Here is a 19762-nt window from a genome sequence, read left to right as displayed (position 1 = left end):
TTGCTCCAACACATTCGGTAAACGAAGATATGATAAGGAAGCAGCCTTGAGCAGAAGACTGATGGCGCAGCCCTGGGCGCAATCTGCCGAGATGGGCTCGGCAACGCCACGGAGAGCGACTGCCTGCCTCGACAGGGAAGATTTTCTGTTTACCCCGAAGGACAGCAAAGTGTTTATAAAAAGACACTCTTCCACATCAACGAAATAGCTTGCAGTAAGTTTGCCGAAAGCCGAGCGGAGCCCCAGGGGTCTGACAGTGACGTTAGGCACCTCGGGGTGGGAGCGGCAGTGCCAGCCCTGGGATGCTCTGGGGACCAGTAGGTGCTGGGACCTTCCCACCACCAAGCACCGTCCTCCTGTCCCATCCTGGCCAGGCTGCTGCAGTTCTCAGCCAGCCCATGGGCCCTCCATAAGGCTTTACGCCCCAAATCTGCAGGATGCTACCGCCCGCATAGCCCCATGGCGAGGCCAGGTATTAGCAGCCCACCCCGCTGCTTTCCTTCCCAGCAACTCTGTGCCCCTAACTAGCGTGATTTTTTTAAGTCGGATGGTGTACAAGTTGCCCAAAAGGCAATCTCCATCCTCCTGGGCGGGGGAGACACTGGTGGGATGAGATTCACATCCCCTGTCAGACGCCCGAGAGTGCAGAAAAGCAAAGGTAACTCCAAGCAAAGCCCGCATATGTTCTTGTTTACTCCTACAGAAAATTCAGCTGGTGGTGTTAGGTGTGCGAGCGAGAAATTAAGCAGCCATGTGTTTCATGGGATAGCTAGAGCTGAATGTACTCAGTTACTGCTCGAGCCCACGCAGTTACAGGCTGCGGAAGAGATACATGCATAATTCATATACTTTTAATTAAATGGTAGTATCTTTCAATATATTGCATTTATTGTAATTACATTTATCTCTTCACACTCTTTGACCTACTGAAGCATCACTTTTTTTGTTTTCTTTCTTTCCGTTACAATATGAGCCTAAACAACACTAATTGGACTTTAGGGCTAGACCCGCCACAGGAGACCCAGAGCTCTCTCCCCACCAGAACGAGCAGCACCAGAACTGGATGCCCGAGAGCCGTTCAGGGAGATAGGACCTGCCCTGAGCTGGCCCACGGCTTCGGGTGGCAAGTCCTGCATGTCCTGAAGGAACTCTCTGAGGCTTGGGCGCAGTGTCCTTAGAAGGGTTTTCGAGGAAGGAAAGCTGTCCTGCAAGAGCTTTGGTCAAGCAGAGCCTGCCAGGGCTCTGCAAATGGGTGAACAAGCCGGTGGGGACAGTAGCTCGAGGTCGGCGGAGGTGGCCCTCGGAGATCACCTGAGCCATCTTAGTGTCATAGAAAGATTGCTTTCAGGAGCAGGGTGTCCCTAGAAAACGGACCCTGGAGCTTTTGCCGCTCAATTCATAGGTAACGCACACAGGTAGGAGGTTGCTGAGACTTACCAAGGCACAGTCTTCTCTGCCGAATTCACACTGAGCTCCCCAGGGTCTTAAAATGGGAACCATCAGATGCGGCGAAGGCAGCAGCTTGTCGGGACCTCCCAGGGTTGGAGTCTGTTGAGCTGGGCAGGTGATGAAGCAGCAGCCAGCGGGACAGCTCTTTGTGTGGGGAGACGTTTCAAGCTGCTGTGGATGGGACACAGGACCAGCAGTGCAGGGCTTCAAGTCGATGCATTAATGCAGCTTTTGCAGAGAGTGAACCAAGACCGCATTGCTGCGGGAGGGTGGGAGATAGAGATCCCACAAGTGGAGAAAGAGTGCAAATTACTCGGAAACATCATTCTGACTGTCAGAAGAAGGTCTGTTTCCCAATCCAGGACGGTATTTCACAGTTCTGGTTTGTTAGATGCTGCTCTATGAGGCCTGGTTTTTGTTTTGTTTTTCTTAGCACACACACACACAAAAGAAAAAAAACAAAAAACAATTCAAACAGTTTCACTATGACTTAATGGTATGTTTCTCCTGTGAGACCAGATGAGCAAACCCAGAAGTTTGTTATCAGTTTCATTGCCAGAGCAGTAGTTTGGGTTTGGCAGGTGAGAGGTTATGCACCTAAAAAAACCCCAAATGAACAAAAAAAACCAACAAAAAACCCCAAACCACCCCAGCTTGCGCTGCCCTCCTTATTTATTACCACATACTATGTAGCAAGATTAATTGCAGCTGTGTTGCTTTGAGAAGAAAGCACTTACATTAGAGCACCTGAGGGGGATTAACGAGCTGGCAGTTTGGCTTAATGAAGAGATGAGACCTCTCCCTCTTCCACCCCATCACCCATCTCTTTCCAGTGGTTCTAAGTTTGATACAGCAATCTAGAGCAGCGTAGCTGGAGACCTCATCTATCTGTAGGAAGGATAAAGGGATGGCCATGGCTACCCTGCAGGAGTACGGGGAGGTTGCTGAAACGTGCTACCTGAAAAAAGAAGGAAGGCAAGGGTATCTTTGGTCATGTTTCTTCAGGGTGCCTCCATTCACTAATGCGTTGTTGTTAAGATAGAGCCTAAGCCCCAGGTATTTAGGCTGGACCTGAGTAGAGCCCCGGCAGCCTTGGCTGATGGCAGACCCTCCCCAGGCAGCTGGTCCCTAATGAGAGGTCATCTCATGGGGGTTTTCTGGCTGACAAGAGACCCTGTTGAGCTGTAATATCTGTCAGATGCTGCTCCTGGGGAAGGCTGGAGGTCCGATAGCAATGAGCCGAGGCACTCGGGAAGAGGGAGGCCACCGTGATGTGGGCAGAGCTGGGACAGAGGGAAAATGAAGAGATGAGTGAGGCCCAGGGGAAGGGTAGAAGACCAGTGTGGATGGAGAAGCACCTACTGAGGGTCAGGAAAAGCAAAGGCTGGCAAGGGGCTCCAGAAATGCAAAAGATTTTCATCTGGAAAGCAAACAAAGCCAGAGTTGTTAGCGTGGGAGGGAAGGGATGCTCATGGGGGTGAAGGAATTGGGCGTCTGTGAACCAGTCAGCGGGTCAGTGCCGAGTAGAAGAGCAACGAGGATTAGCGGGACGGCGTGGAGAGACGTGAAGGGGCTAAGGAGCAGGTGGTTTGAGGAGACACCTTCTGCTCCCAGTGGCTTGTGATAACCAGGGCAGGTTGTCGAGCTGGCCAAAACCCTCGCTGAGCCTTGGCTTGTCAGGCTGGAAACGGAAAACGGGAGCGCTCTTGGGCTGCAAAACTAAGTCGGCTCCAGCACTCCCCCTCCCTGTCTTCCCATGCTGGCAGTCTTGGCAGAGGTGCTTTTTGGGGGCTGTCGTCCCTGTGTTGCCTCAAAAGACCCATCAGCCAGCGCGACGAGGATGCTGCTGGTGGCGGTCAGTACCGACAAAGGCACCGACCACAGCCCTGCCGCAGCCCTTGCTCTGTTCCTTGAGCAAAGACTGGCCCCGTGGGGTTTAGTCAGCTGTGGAAGGGACAGGTATGGAACTCCTTTGCAGGAGGGAGGAGTGACCAGTCTCACAGTGAAGCCCCCACCATCAAATCCCCAATTTCACATACCCAGGTAGAGGGAAGCTCAAACTGACCTTCCTCCCCAGACTCTCACGCGTCTTCTCGTGCCTGCACAACCTGGGAGCTAAGGCAGCCTCTAAAATGTCCAGAGCCCCAGCTCCTTCATGTGCCTCTTTCTTACATCCACAAGCACCACAGCTCTCAGCCCCACCAGCCTCAAACCCTCCCTGGGTGACCCTGGAGCTGCAAACACCTCCCAGCAGGGCAGCACAGGTCCCACCTCGGAGGATGGAGCAGTTGTGTTGGCCACAGCAAAAAGCATACCCCAGGAGGGAAAGAAGTGCTGGGGGTGTTGGCAGTCCACCCCCTGCCCCAAAAAACCAACCCTTGTCCCCTCCTGCCAAGCCACCCTGTGCCCTTGCCAAGCCTGGCACTGCTGGAGGGGTCCAGCAGCCAGAGCAGAGCAGGAGGCAGTTAGCACAGAAATCACAGTTTTTTGTTGTTGTTTTCAAATGCAGCAAGGCAAATGATTTAAAAAAAAAAAAAAAAAAAGATAATTGAGTTCTTCACATCACTGGGCCCCTGTGATGCTAAGCATCACTGACTAAATATCTTTAAAGAAAGGAATTTGTGCTCTTTTCCTTGGATGTCCAAAAGAGTTTGCTAATGAAAGGCAGAGGAAGAAGGATGCAGAAGGGTAAGTGTCTCTCTGCTTGAGGAGCTGAATAATCAGAGCTGCATGAAACAGTAAAGATCCATGTCGCTTTTACGCCTCGCTGCTGTGCCAGATACTCTGATGGCAGACCTGTGCGGTCACTGGCATTGTATACCCCCCACACACTGTGGAAATAGTCATTAAACCCCCATATAATTAGTATCAATTGCATATTGCCTATGTAATGATGCAATTTTATATATGCAGTTTTAAAATACACTAAAAAGGCAAACATTGTTTTAGGCAATGCTTTGCCATCAGGCCACCCTGCAGGTGATGGTGTGGGTTGTTTTCCTCCTTTCTCCCCTGACCATCACAGACCCTAAGCCTGGCGAGAAGACACCTCACGTACCATATGTGCTACTGGCAGCACGTATGACACAGCCGCGACGGTCAGGGTTGTCAAACACATCTGATGCCACAGCTAAGCTGATCCCCTGCCCAGTTTCTCACAAAAAGGGCAAGCTGCTCTCCCCATCTGACACCAGGAGGCAGGGATGCTCCTGTGAACCTGCTGTGGGGCGGCTGGAGGAGGGCAACGGTTAATCTTTTATTTCAACCTCACACCCAGTCCCACAGAACAGTCATCTCAGAATAAACCAAAAAAATTGTTCAGATTTACATCTCTGAAGTTCTCATGCTTCTCAGTCGCAGCCAGATTACACGAGAGTTTTCACTAGTGCACAGCTGCTCATTCCCTTACCCCCAGAACACTATTTCTTTAGCAAAGACATATATTAAGGGGAATTAATTAACTAGGTTTGCTGGCTAGCTAATCAATTTTCTTGGTATAAATTGAGTACTGATGGAAGAACGTTGATCTGTTGCTCCCCCTGCTTTCCCTGCGTGGAGATTAAAAATAGATGAGTACCCAGCTGGAGAAATTGGGATGGGATCATATTGCTTCCAAATATAGAGTTTTGGCAACCTCAGAAAATGGGGTGAACGTTACTGGGATTTTATTTCATAAATGCACTGGGATAGTTAATGTCAAAAATGTCCTGATTTAGAGAGCTTTCAAAAAAAGAAAATGGAAGTGTTTCATTCTGAAGCAACCTTTCATTTAGACATTTAAAAAAATGGCAAAATCAAGGGCAAAAATCTGAGTGAAATGTTTTGATTGTGTTAAAGCAAAAAAATGTTTACAATTAACAGGCTTTTATTTATTTATTTATTTATTATTTATTTTCCTTCATAGAACAGTTTAATAACTTGGGGTCTTCCAGCCCAGTGTGAAACGGAATATTTCTCCCCCCCGCTCCACTCCAACAGTGCTTTTTGCCACCTTTTGAGCCCCAGCTGAAAAACCAGCAACATGCCATGTTTCGTGTTTCTCCACCTTGATCCTGCCGGTGTTTTTCCAGCTCTGGTATTCAGCAAAGCGTGCCCCAGCTAATGACCCAACAGATGACTGGCACCCTATAACACTGGTCTGTAACTTTAAGCTGGAGAGAACCCTCTGGGCTTTTTGAAGAAATTCTCTGTTTTTTCCTTAGGATGTTCTTTTTTTAATGAAGGTGGATCCGCTTTATTAGCAACCAAATGTTTCCTTTATTTGGCATAGTGCCCCACGCCTCCTGAATGACTGATTTGACTACAAATTGCTCAGACTCTGTGATTTATTTTTCATCTCATTTATTGCAGGCATGAATACAGGAACAGGTAAACAGCTGAGCCGTAAAAGTTTCTCTCTAGGCATGTTTTCAACAAAATGCCATCATACACTGTCTGATGATACACGCTGCTACTCAGATGAAACAAAATGGTGTGAGCAATCTTACTTTAAAGCTGCTACCCACCAGTCAAAGCTGCAGCTGCCAAAGAAGCCTTCTCCTCCACTTGCTCTCTCCCTTCCCTCCTTCTCCACGTCATCTACAGGTTCTTTTACGGCACTTAACTTTACAAAACACAGTTGTGAAGCTGATCTTACATGCAATTACGGATCAGCCTCAGTATATTTATTGCAAACTCCTTGAATATCAGGACATTTAAAAAAAAAAAAAAGAAAGAAACAATATTCCATTGCATAATTACGAGTAGGTTTTTGTAGCCAATGAACCAGAAATGTATTCAGAAAAAAAAAAAAAAGAAAGAAAAACAAAGGATATTTGTAAACAGTTCAAACAAAACATGGTGCTGCCTCCAAAGAAACATTTCACTGCATTGCCAGCTCTGTTTCAAATGGGCACGTAGGCATCCTGTCGCAAGAGAGTTGTGAAGCCACGAACTGAAACTTTGGAGGAGTTAGTTTTCAAACATTGCACTTTCAGGGTCTAAGTATGTCTGAAATGTGAAAAATCTGCACACACTGTGGGATCTGATAGAGATGTGGGATCTCAAACAACATTTCTAAAGAAAACCCGGTTATCCCTTTTCAAACAAAATAGTGAAAACAGCTGAACCACACAAAAACAAAGCACAATTGATTGGCTTCCATAAGAGACTGCAACATGAGAAAATATTTAACTCCTTGCATAGCTATTGAAATGGCCAATAAATTTTGCTGGAATCACCCAAACATGACAACATTGCATTCTGCTGCTTAGAGACTTCACGCTGGAAAGCTGGGATCTGCTGACCGGGTCGGAGCATCGCTCGGGGCACTGTTAAAAGCCAGGGCCATCCCTGGTAGGCTTTGCCAGCGTGGCTAGAGCAGGAGGTTTCATCAACAAGCTATTCCCAGACCGGGCACAGGGTGTTTCTGGTAGCGTTATTTACACCCAACACGCAAGGCTTTCGCTGGCAGAGCTACGTCGATCACAAGTCATACCTCAGAGTACCCCTGGATGATGTAGCCTTGTGTCGGCAAGGATTTGCAGTGTCGACCTAACCAGAGGGATGGAGAGCCGGATTCATCTCACTTAACTGTAAGCAACGCAAAGGTAGACGTTTAAGTCAGAGTCACCTCCAGAAGGCAGTTCCTTTGATCTCCTGCCAGCGGAGAGTTGGGCATATTAACATTAGGTGAGATGAAGCCTTTCCCAGGAGAGCTGAAGAGACAAAGTCCTTTCAGCCACCCTGTCCTGTCACCGACTGGAGACCATGCTTCAGAAGGCTGCTGTTCAAATGCGTTATCTTTACACACGTCAATGTACATGATAATGATAGCCTGTGCTGGGCTTCATGCTGCCACAACTACATAGGCAAGCTCATTAAAGCTAGCTCAGATACTTCTGCGCTATTATACAGACATACCCTCAGGCAGAGTATCCTTTAACACCTGTAAAGTTAAAGTCGAGGGGCAAATCTAGAGTATTTGCCCCTCAGCGTATGTTCACGTTGACATTGTCTTGTTTACAGCAGTTTTGGGTAACAGGTGTCCTAACACTGTAATTCCCAACCAGAGGTGAGGCAGGAGGGTTTATTCAGAGGATGTGAAAAGTGAGACGCTTAAGCGTGGCTGAAGAATGTACGTAGTAAGAAAGAACAAGGTGATGACATTCCGCAGTTAAAAGTTTAGTTTGATATCAGTAAAACAGTTTTAATAAAGCTCCATTAGACTGCAGAATAGGAAACGGTGGCAGCCAGTGGAATAAGACACTAAAACAAGACAAGGCAACGTACTTAGGGTTGTTCTGTGGAAAACAGCCCACGGGAATGAAGCGGCCACGCGAGCCTTTCCCTCTTCTCCTGGTGGGAACCAAGGAGGGAGGAATCTCTGCTGTTTCTCAGCTATAAAGACTTGGCCACTGTAAAGTAATCTCGGTTCACGTTTCTTGTTTTCCAGTTCTGGCTATTTCAGCTGAAGTATTTTTATACAATGGGAGCAAAACATTGCATTTCAAATAATAAACTAATAGCTGGTTTACGAGCCAGAACATCTGGTGGGGCTGGTCTGAGTCAGGCATTCAAGTTTTGCTAAAGGCTTTTCTTTCTGTGACCAGACTGCCCTAATGCGGGTAATTGGATCTGTTTGCCCCCAAACCTGAAGGCATATCACGGGGTTCCTAAAGTCCACTCCACGGCAATCAGTATGACTGAAGCATGTGTTCAGATCTGGTTTTGCTGTTTTTCCTTGACAATGACTTTGTGAAACTGCCGCCATTTCACACAAAACTGGGGCTTGCTTAACAGCAGGCAGAAGACCAGATTCAGCTAGTCAGCGCTGTGCCATTCTCAATGTTACTTTGCTTTCCTCTCCCCAAACAGCACCTCTGATTACATTTTTCTTTTATTTGTTCTTCACAATGCTCCCTTTTACTTGGGCACGGACAAAACATGCTGCTGCTTCTCCCTCTCCCAGTACCTTCTGGGAAAAGGTGAGTAACAGGACACGGGAGATGCAGCCTTTTGCGTTTTCCCCTCCTTTCTGATTTCTTCACAGGGATTTACTGCTCCTAATCCATTTTTAATAACCTTGGGTTGATGGAGCGGTATATTAAGACATAAGGAACAGAAGTGTCCTGGCACTGTAACTAGGTGGACAGCGTACAAGTCCTATCCGATTACCCAGCAAAGTCACCTGAGCGCTCCGAAATCTGCAGTCCAGGTGTGTTTCTATGGCTCCTTGTGCCCATCGCTCAAGTTGAGCTACTTCATTACATCTTGTATTGCGAGTTTCTACCTAACACTTGTGCTGTTTATTTTGCCCCATTTTATGGCAACCAGAAAATTTTGGGGTTGGTGGATTTAACTGGGGAGCCTAATGCTAATTTCTTGTCCCAGTAAATATAAAAGAGACAAGTCATTTTATACCTCCACCTTGCAATCCACAGTCCTACGATGCTCTCAAGAATTCTCCTTTCAGAAAAAGAGCACGAACTAACTCTGAAACTCAGTCTCACAGCAATCACTTTCCCAGCCTCCACACAAACAAACTGCTTAAGCTGAGATAAAGCCATCGTAATCGGTATCAAATTAAGGGCAATCTTTTATCTTAATACAAACGAGAGAACACAGCATACAGAGTAACAGAAAAATATACATCTTCAGCCATACAAAACGCACAAAACTTTCCTGTTGGAAGAGTACCTTGTAGCTGACAGTTGTTGGTAGCTTTCTGGATGACCCTGCACTACTGAACAGGGGGAAATGGAGAACTTCTTTCTTCTTTTTTTTTTTTTCCTAGGAAACAGTCGGTGGCATTACCTGTATACCATAAACACCTTCCCTGGGGCTGTGGTTCTGCTAGCACTGGACTACCCACCCCACCTGATGCCTGAGATAGCTCCACCGAAGGTAAGAACCTGCTTGCGTGCTGGAGGTGAACGGGATATACAGCCAGGCATACCCCCCCCAGGTTTGCCAGTACACACGTGCAGATTAGTAGAGTGAAAAAAAATGGGCATAGACACAGCTATGTCGTAAACTATCATTGTTATTATTCTTCGAAGTGATCAATCAATTCACGTGCGCGAGCTATGTCCACACCGCTGAGGCTCTGCAACCTGCAGTGCTGGGGCAGGAGCCGTCTGAGTGCGGGTGAGCTCTAATGCCTAGGCAACCCGGAGAAGGTAAAACTTCTCACTTCGTTAAAAAAAGTCAGTATCAAGCTAGAAAGTCAGTAGCAAATTACTTTAAACAACTGATTATTTTTTTTTTTTTCATTAATGGAAATACGGTAAGATTTAGTTGAAGGTTTAGGTCAAGATGACAAACCATAGAGATCGTTGGGTGCGTATACCTGTATGGTGGGGTGTCTTTCCCCCTTGCAGCTATTTATGTCTCTGAAGTGAAGGTTAAGGTTAGGAATTTAATAAGACAGCTGTTTATTTTTCTGTGGAGACTAACAGTCCTGGGGTTAGGATGTAATAATCATTCTTCTGCTTTAAAAATGGTTCTTTAACAAATAGCAGTAGCTCATTGCAATTTTCAGTTGTACAAAATGACATATTTTCTATGTTACTATCAAAATATTCTGCATAACATTAATTTCTGTGCACTTATTAACATATGTACAGAACAGTGTTTCCCAATAGAAATCAGTATGCTCCTTGCTGATCCTTTTTGCCCTAGATTTACCAAAACCAAACCTGAAATTAATTGTGTTAATAGTATAAAATCTCAGGAGAGATAAAGGATTGAAGGTTTATTTCCCAGCAGCAAACGAATAAAGGAACTCCTTCAAGTTAAAGTCTAGCCGAGACCTAATTTTAACCAACCGTGGTGAATCCAGGCGAGCCAGGAATATCACACATTTTCCCGATGCATTATGTTGAGTACACAGAAGCAGAGGAATGTAAACAGACAGAAGGCACATGAAAGGCCCCAATCCATTCTCCATCTGACGGAAGTGCGAATTTCATAATTCTGTCATCAAGAGTCTTTTCATCATTTTCTCTCTCTCAAGTTCACGCCTCAGAGTCTCAGCGCTGTGTAATTAATGCACAAACAGCCAATTATGGGAACAACAATAAGTCTCAGATTTCAATTTAAAATAATTAACATTTTCAAAATACCAAAGGAGGGGAAAAAAGGTCAGAGTCGATTCAGTGAAAAGGCTGATAACTGATGCCTGATTCACAACCAAGTACCACTTGATATTTCTGAAGAGAAAACAGAGGCAACAAAAAGGACATAAAAAAACCCCACATGGCAAAACAGTTTAGGATTTAATCTCTACCCCCGTTAAAGGCTACTGATATTGGTCGGATATTGGGGGACATCTCTATACGCTGAATTTACTATAGTCTTGCACACATCGGGGTGTGGGAAGCAGAGCCTGAAGCCCTTGCTCCCACACACCAAATCACTCCAGAGCCCGCGGGCTCTGCAACTGGGAATGCCCTGGGTTAGTGATTCTGTTTCTCAAGAAATAGTGTGGGGGGAAAAAAAAAAAAACCAACCTCTGTTTACTGTGTTGTTCTGAGAGTTAAGTATCTAATGCTTGTAAAACAGTTTGGAGATTTAAACTGCAGCGCAGAAACCTTGCAGCCCATTCATGGACAAGCAGGGGTGGAATCACCCACTTGTGTTCGAGACATCTTACAGAAGCTGAGTTCAGCACTACAGCTTCAGAATTACATTTTCACCGGAACAATAAATTTTTGGATGAGTTGGCAATGTTGAACAAGCGTGCAGGTGTAATTAAACCAACATCTACAAAAACCAGCTAACAAATGAAAACGGGAATTGACTGTGAATCCAAAAGTAAAAAAGGCTCATCTATTATCATGCCAAAGAAATAGTTTTCTCTTCAACATAAGCCTAAGACCTTTTTGCGCTCCAGAAGTATTGAATATATCCACCCCTACATTTGTATTCAGTAAATTATCAGCTTGGGAAATTCAGCTTTGATTAAATTCTAGAATAAGAAGCCAGCATGCAAAACGGGTAGGATGGAACAATAGAAAACTGAAAGCAGGCTGCCTGTGGAAAGATGGGATGGCTTGTTGTTTCTCTAAGAAACTACAAGACCGACCACTGTAGCTTGACATTACTGGAAAAAAAAAAAAAAAAAAAAAAGTAGTAAAAGAAAGAAAACCAGTGCCCATTTTTCATTTAGAAGAGTGGGCATGTCTCAACCTCAGCTTTCCCCCCCAGACATTTAATTTCAAAAAACAAATTGCAACAGTAATTATTAAAAGAAAACATTTGTGGTTCAGACAAAATGACTTGCCTGAGGAATATCTTCATAAGCCTTTTTCTCCAGGCCATTGGCCACAGAAATGGTACGCTGCCGGCTGCAGCAGTTAATTAAGGCAGGTTTGGTTCTCAGAGCAGATATGTGTTATAGATATTTCTTTACATAACCCACCTATTCTGAAGTAGGTGTCAAGCAGCAACTGGAAATCTTTTGGTATCAGGGGAAACGTCACTTTATGGTAATTATGATAGAAAAAGAGGAATCAAGCTGATTCCTTTAATGCAGAGAGCATCATAGTATTTCTGTGAAAGAACTGCACATACCTGTCTGCCAGCGAAATCGGTTTATGCGACGTATATATTGTCTGGACCGTTGGAGTTGGTATAGTCTCTGCCAAAGATCTCAGTACGGGCGATGGAGTTACCAGCGTTATCTTAGGAGATGACTGCACCGCACAGCATTGTAATTTGCTGTCTGTAAATTCTGCCTACAAAAAAAAAAAAAAAAAAAAGTATACAGACACAGAAAGGAAAAAAGCATAGATTAGCTTCTACTGCTCTTGCTACACTTCACCATCCAATTCATTGCCAAACACTCAGTAGTAGCAACTAATAATGAGAACAATATATACATAGCTGTAGCTATAGCTGCTCAGTGCAACCTCCGTGGATGCTGAACAGCCACCTCTTTCGATGGCTCTTCCAGAGCCGTGCCTGAGGGGCAAGCCTGACGGCAACATGCGCTACGCGAGATGAAACTCCACGTACGGGACTGGCAGCATTCGAATAAAAGACATCGTCGGTTTGGAGAATGCTGACCGCAAGAGATTTCTGGACTATTCTTCAGAAATCCTATACAATTTGCTGGTGGGTCCTCTGACTAATCTGTGTTTTGCAATAGCCAGGAGTCTGGGTTTCAAAGTGTCCATCCCTTTCCCACATTTCCTAACTGGAACATGCCTCAGGAGAAATATTCTGGCGGTTATCTACTGATAGGCAATATTGGAAGGGCTGCTTTAAGACAAACAGCAAGCAACTATCTCCTGCCTTTCAGGTGAGGCATATCAGGGCTGCAGTATTACAACAGAGACTGTGCCAGCCTATACAGCTGGACGGGCAGGACCCCTAAAAATAAAACAACACCGTCTTCCTTTTCGGCATGGACTATTTCTCATGTCAAACCACAGTGGCTAGTGCCTGTGGTGCATGGATGACCCTGACCTGGGAAAAGCACAGAGAAATTGCAGTTTGTCAGCATGTCAGGACCATTAGGATATGCTCCTACTGGTATCGGCTGCATTTCTTTCTTGCCAACTTTTTTCAGACTTTAGGGCAGGGAGGAAGAAAAGTCACCATCATAAGGGAGCAGCTATTTGAACAGCAACTTTTTTTTTGTCTTAATTATTTCTCAAATTCTGCAAGCCACGCAGGATCAATGCTAAACACAAATCAGTTTAATCAGCGGGACAATTATTTGAGCCCAGGAAAGAATGGCTGTGTTAGGTTTGCTTGCTTATTGTCATTTTTTAACATGTCTCTGCTGACGTTTCAGCTCAACCCGTCTGATATGCTCCAAAACAACCTCTGAAGCAAAAGGAATTCCATTAATTCCACAAAATTAGTAAAATGGAAAATGTAAAACCAATTAAAGAAACTCTCCCTCCAACCCTGGCCAATTATGTGTGTAAATACTGGCTAATAGAACCTGTCCAAACTTCTCTCTCGTTCAACTTTTAAAACTCAGCCTTACAAGCTGCAGGGGTATCAAATTTGATGTTCCTCATACAGGATCCCTGTCTTCTGAGAACTGCCAGATATTACTTTATGGCATGAGAAGGAGGCACCACTCCGTGAGGCTGATGTAAATTCTCCCAGCCTTACTGAAATCAGCAGAGCGATGACAAATTACACTTGCTGAAGATTTGCCCTGAGTGCTAAAGAGTGTTTGCTCTGGATAATGGTTTTACAGTATATATCCAAAGCATCTTCTTATATATATCTGCTTGCACAGTATGTTTGAATCAAATATTTAACTGGTCTAAACAGATCTAATTTCATTAATTTCAATCTATGTGACTCATACCAGCCTGAGAATATGGTCAGCAAGCCTGCCATTTCTCTATGGAAATCTCTGAAATTCAGAGGGGTTCCTGGCATGAAGCTTATTTTTAAATATTCCAGGCAGCCAAGTTCTCTAATTTTTCCTCTGATAAAATCAACACAGCTGCATATACACCACCAAATTAGAAGCCCTACACAAAATGTCACTGTTCATACCTTTTTCCCCTCAATAACATTTCAATGTTTTGTTCCAAGCAAAAAAAAAAAAAAAAGTGAAGGGGAAGCAAGGAAAGCAAGGAAAAGAAAAAGAAAAAAACCCAAACAAACAAGGAAAAAGATTAACAAATGTTACCATCTGGGATTATGTGTGACTGGAGAACATTCAGAGTTAGATCTACCTGTAAGTAAGTCCTAGCACTAATTTAGACCTTTCCTTTACAGCTCCCGCCTGCAGGGCAGATATCTTCAAGCCCGTGCATCAGGATGAACTGAACCGCTGCTGGGGAGAAGCACATCTCTTTGGGCTGGGATGGAGGACCGTGAAACACAGGACCAAAGTCTAATTAACCTTCCTAATTGTTTTGCCTTCTTTATGCAGTCCTCTAGGTAGCTGCTCATTTACCACAGCTGTTTGTACGTAACTCTTTAAAAGGAATGTATGGAATCGTATGATGGATCGCACACCATTAGATTTTTATTGTAACTGTTTTAAATATTTGTGATCTGGATTCTGCCCTCCACCCTGCCCAGGGAAACAGGACTTTATGGGGAGAAGAGGGAATTTCAGAAAGATTAGTTTGAATTTTACTCTGCTGCTTCTCTCCCGACAGAGCATAACAAAAATCTCAACATTTGAATTTGCCAAGAAACAGCCATTTCCTGCAAGATGGAAATTTCTGTGGACAAGTATATCAAGGTAGCTTCTTTTTATATTTTAAAGTTCTATCCCCCCAATGATGAAAAAATATTTTATATACCCCTCCTAAATTTTGCTTTCATCATAACTGTCATAGGCAGAAAAATAATTTCCTGACAATCATTACTAACTAGTGGGAAAGCTATTTTGGGTGTATCTTTTTGCTTAGGTAAAGTAGTACTATGAAAGACACAAACACTGTAACTTTGGTTTAGCTTTTACCACAACTACTATCTGGACTTGGCTGACCTAGCAAAAAGTTGCTGCGACATATTCCCGTGTATTTTTGGATACCTTTAATTACAGCTAAATGGTGGCACTGACGCAGCTTAGGGACCCTAACTAACTCTGGCTTTAAAATACCTATTTGGAGAAAAACAACATTTAGGTCAAATCCCATGATCAGGTTTATCGTGAAAGAAAAGCCTCTTTCTTTAAATCATTAAATGCAGACAGTTACTGCACATGGCCCAACAGTGATTGAAGTTACTTATCTCTGATTATATGCCAGATATAGATTACTGCTATCAGTAAAAGTTAAGGTTAAAGTCTGAAATGCTTCATTTTGCAAACGTAATTTAAAAGCTTAAGTCAGTTACTGTGGTCTATAATTGTAATCAGAGAGTGTTTCTTACAGAGTAGATAATTTTGTCATACTTACTGTGTAACGCCTCTACCCTTAAAGTAGGACTTAGATTGGACTTATTTTTTAAATTATCAAATAATTGTTTCCTGTTTGTATGTAGTTTACCTTACCAAAAACCCCAAATCCCAACTTCTGTGAAAGTTTAACAGGAACTGAGTTCAATACTTGATTCAAGTTATTAAGTAAACATGGGAGTTTATACAAGGATACCATTGTAGTCATCAACACACTAACTATAATTCTTCCTTAAAATTCAGATGCAAATTCAATGAAAATCAGGCCCCTCTTTGTGATGGCACAGCAGGCAGTTTCAGGCAGGAGGCCATGCAATTGCTAGACAGAGGACTAAGTCTTCCCATTCCCTTATTGCTCCTTGGAAAGAGGCTACGGAGCTTCACAACTGTCCTCTACAGTCCTGAACTGAACAACATTCTGGACCAACCGCATTAGCGGTGAGCCTTGACCTTTAACTCTTAGTCCTGTGTCTAGTAAGCAGCAATGTCTGAATGCAGGCAAGTTAATTATTTGTATAATGGAAATATTTAGCTAATTTGCACTCTAATTTCTACTTGGATTTTTTTTTTTTTTGAGGACTGCTTAGCGCATAAGTTTCTGACACTGTTAAAAAAATCAGTTGGAATTGTGTTAAATACACAGTTTTTTAGTTGCACATTCTACTTACAGAAAACTGTGGTACTGTTGTAAAAGGATCGAAAAAAGGATTAGATGTATCAGCAGGGAATGTCTTTATCTTTAAAAAAGATAAAGAAAAAGATGTTACTTTCAGAGCATAAAAATGCAAAAGAAAAAAAAAGCAGCAAAGCATTGCAACTACAGTGACATATCCAACAAATTAGAGCAGTTCAGCAGTGCTTGGACCAGACCAAAAAAGACCCCTCCAAAAATGCATACAGAAATCTGATGATGAATAGTCAAAGCATAAATATGAAAACTTGATAAATTAATTTTACCATGTAATTAAATCTGTTGTGCAAATACGGAGCTGATTGCATACAATATATCTCCCAATTCTGTCAACAGCCATTGGATTATTATCTGCTTCCTTCAGCCAGCACTACATTTTAAAATGTGTAATATGAAGTGCAGGAGCAAATTCTGCAGCGCAGGAACTTTGGCTAAAGAACTCGTGCTTTACATATTTTAAATTTCTAGAGTTTCAGTCCCACAGTTGCTGCCAAAGACAGACAAACAATCACGTAAAGTGGGATTGAAAGAAAACCATGTATAAAAAAAGCACTGGGGACAACTGTTTGTTTCGGGCAGCTACGAGGCCCTGTGTCGAGGGGAGAGCTGTGGGTAACGGATGACCTTAGGAGGTTTTTTTTGGAAAAGCACCCGGAGAGGTGAGAGACCAACACATCCATGTGCCGAGAAGCCTGAGAGCTCCCAGGGCTTGGTCCATGAGCGTACGGTCACTGGTGTGACCAGACCCTGCTGGAAGTCGCTTCTGCCCTTAAAATCGCTTCAACCATTAACTGAAATTAAAGAAATATTAGAAGCAGCAACAATCTCTGTCCCACTTCATTGTGAATGCTGTTTTTCGCGATTTTCCTCTTTACAATGCAGACGTTATTCATTCATTCAAAGAGATGACAAAATAGCAAATAAAGGTATCAGTTTTGAACTGCACTTCATGCTTTCCATTTGGAAAACCACATTTTTCACTGTAAAGGTGCGTTTTTCACTTTATTATAGAAACTGCCGTGCGTTTGTTTGTTATGAACGTCTTCAAGCGTAATTCACTAACTACAGATATATAACTGTTGTTTAATAATGAGGAAAGCTACCCTGAGGGCCTTGAGCCCACAAGCCAAAGCAAAACCTGAAATTATGACGTCAAATGTAATTACGTAAATGTATAGAGTTTATTTTGTAAATAAAATAACAGAAGCATACTGGCTAAAAGGATGCCAAGGGAAATTAACGGCCATCTGCGGGCCCACTTCTGCAAACATGTGAAATTAATCTGGCCATTAACTGTCAGGCTTCTTACACACAGAGAGTATGGATAGCAAAGATACAGTTAAACATGTAAATACCTTTTTTAACAGAATAAAGGTGTTTATAAGTCAATTACACAGGTGCAAATGAACAAACAACTGTGTAAGGGAGAAATTCTTTTAAATCACTATTTTCTATGCAAACATATTAAAGAAAATTTCACACTCCTTTTATAGTCCTATATTCACGTCCGTTAGCAAAGTGTATGTACGCTACAGTGCCGATTGAACCTACTCATTGGATTGAAACAACAGCTCCTTGCAAGCTTCATACCTTGAGCCAAGTCTGTCAACGCAAAACATGGACAGCTGTAACATGTCTCACTTTTTTGAGAGACAGCAAATACCCATGAGCCCAGGTTGTCGTTCTTGGGTTATAAAGGGTTTGCAATATGACGTTGCAGTACAAAATACAAGCGCACTCCATTACGAACACAATATTTGAGCCAAAGGCAAACAGGGGTGGGAAGCTGGTTGCTCATATGCAGCGTGAGTTTGATATTCTACAGCCAAAATCTCTCTAATTTTGCAGGTTGGTCTCATTAAAGAATCGGAGCGCGGTTACTGAATACAGAAAAGTAAAATGACGCAGAACGCTATTCAAGAGCCCACTGGGATTTGGGACCAGAGGCCCGCAAGAGGAGTCAGCCCTGATTACACACTGTGGCACACAGCCACGCAGAATACGCTCTTGCAAAATCAGTCCTCCCATCTGTGGACGTGCCAAAGGCCAGCCTACGTATCAAAACACGGCAAAAAAATGGTTAATCTGGCTTAGTTATCAGCGCAAGTTCCTCTCTCGGGGAGCTGTGCTTATTTAATTTTGGGAATAAGACAATCTCGATAAATGAAAGGCTCTCTAGGTTCTAAACCCACCAATTTCCGGCACTTTAAAGAAACTGAAAACAGAAATTAAGGAACAGAGGGGGAAAAACCATACTTGCGTTCAATTTAAGAGTGACAAACAGAAACCACCCTTGCTCAGCCTTTAGGATTTACTGTCTTCTTCTCATCTTTTTTCCGTCCAAGAAGAGACCACTGTTACTCAAATGGCACAACGGAGTTTATTGGTTTGGCCCAGGCCTTGATATGAGTGCTGCTGCCAGCTCCCACAGGCAAAACGCAGAGACAACGCTGCTGTTGTCTCCTCAGCGCTGGCAAGAGGTTCTTATCGACTGATGGCTTGGCTCCTTTGAGTAGGAAGGAGGTACGACATCCTCCTCATCCATGCAACAGCAGAAAAATTCTGTATATTTGAGAACACTTTTCAGACTGAGGATACGCAGGATGGGGAGAGAGTAGCGTGGAACGCATCAGTGAAGCAACTGGTTTATGTGAAACTGAATTTGGAAATTGGAAAAGTCTTTTCACCCAAGAATATACTTTGGCCTGACTGTCCTGCATGTCCACCATGGCCAGCAGTGTGCTGATAACAGCAGCAGTTGCCAGCACCTGGGAAGAGGAAGAAAACCCTGGAATTCCCACCCCACCACACAAGGAAAGCAGCATCATGTGTGAGTCTTTTCCTGACCCTAGTCTTGGGGTAAAGTTTATTGCATGGAGTCAAAACTCTCAAAGTAGCTCAAAAAAGCAAAACAACTCTCTGACCAGAACGAGAGGCGAAGACCTAAATGTTATACAGTGCCCACACAGTATATAGCCTCTCTCCCTGTGTTCGGAGGAAGACATAGCATACCTTTAAACATCTCCTGACTAACGTGGCAGAAGCAGACTCTAAACTTCTCCTGGGTGCTTTCTTCTCTCTGCTGCGGCAGCATCTGTTGAAAGATGCCACCTGGGGACCAAGAAAGGAAGAAGAGCAGAGCCATCTCCAGCACCTACCGCAAACCTGCTGTCCCTCCAGCCTCTGGAGACCTTCAGCAGCTTCCAGGCTTCACCTGGGATTGCAAACATGAGGGGAAAAGGGAAGAGGAAAGAGGAGGTGGGCAGCTCTGTGTGCAGGACACTCTCGGGAAGCTGAATTGAGGCTGCTCAGACTAGCAAAACACAGTAGCTGCTAGTGCGTGGATTGCCTGTAGACAAGCTGCTGAGGTATTCTGTCTACTTTGGTATAAGACAAAATGAGAAATAACAGCTTTAAAGTCTACAGCTGAGCACAAAAATTCCTGCGGTGGCAGCTGGAGCTAGACGCGACTGTGTCCACATTGCAGACCTGCTCAGATGAGCATGTTCTGGCACAGTCAGGCTCTTCCACGGGAGCAAAAGGGACTAATGGGTGTCACAGGGGCTATAGAAATATCACGAGCAATGAGAGGTCGGAGCTGTACTTTCGATAACAGCACAGACAGACTTGTAAGTATAAAACTTTTCAAGCCCACCTGCTCTCTGCAGCAGTGGAAAGTCTTGCAGCCCAAGTCGCGACCATAAAACAACCTTTAAGGCAGGTCCCATAAGTAACCGTCACGTCACAGGGGCACG

General features: G+C 44.0%; 1 protein-coding gene across 1 annotated transcript in view; it reads right to left on the bottom strand.

The window, feature by feature from the left end:
- Nucleotides 1-9764: 9764 nt before the first annotated feature.
- Nucleotides 9765-19762, bottom strand: part of EPB41L4B (erythrocyte membrane protein band 4.1 like 4B) — a 195098-nt gene continuing 185100 nt past the window's right edge. Inside the window, exons 27-29 of the mRNA XM_010583595.1 lie at nucleotides 15985-16053; nucleotides 12004-12167; nucleotides 9765-10466 (exon numbers count right to left, since the gene is read on the bottom strand). Coding sequence (XP_010581897.1) covers nucleotides 10397-10466; nucleotides 12004-12167; nucleotides 15985-16053 — 303 coding nt within the window. The 3' untranslated portion in view covers nucleotides 9765-10396. The remainder of the gene's footprint in view (nucleotides 10467-12003; nucleotides 12168-15984; nucleotides 16054-19762) is intronic.

The sequence above is a fragment of the Haliaeetus leucocephalus genome, unplaced genomic scaffold (genome assembly GCF_000737465.1).
Source record: "Haliaeetus leucocephalus isolate CR32 unplaced genomic scaffold, Haliaeetus_leucocephalus-4.0 Scaffold915, whole genome shotgun sequence".
NCBI classification, from domain to species: Eukaryota; Metazoa; Chordata; class Aves; order Accipitriformes; family Accipitridae; genus Haliaeetus; species Haliaeetus leucocephalus.
This window is presented reverse-complemented; position numbering and strand designations above follow the sequence as displayed.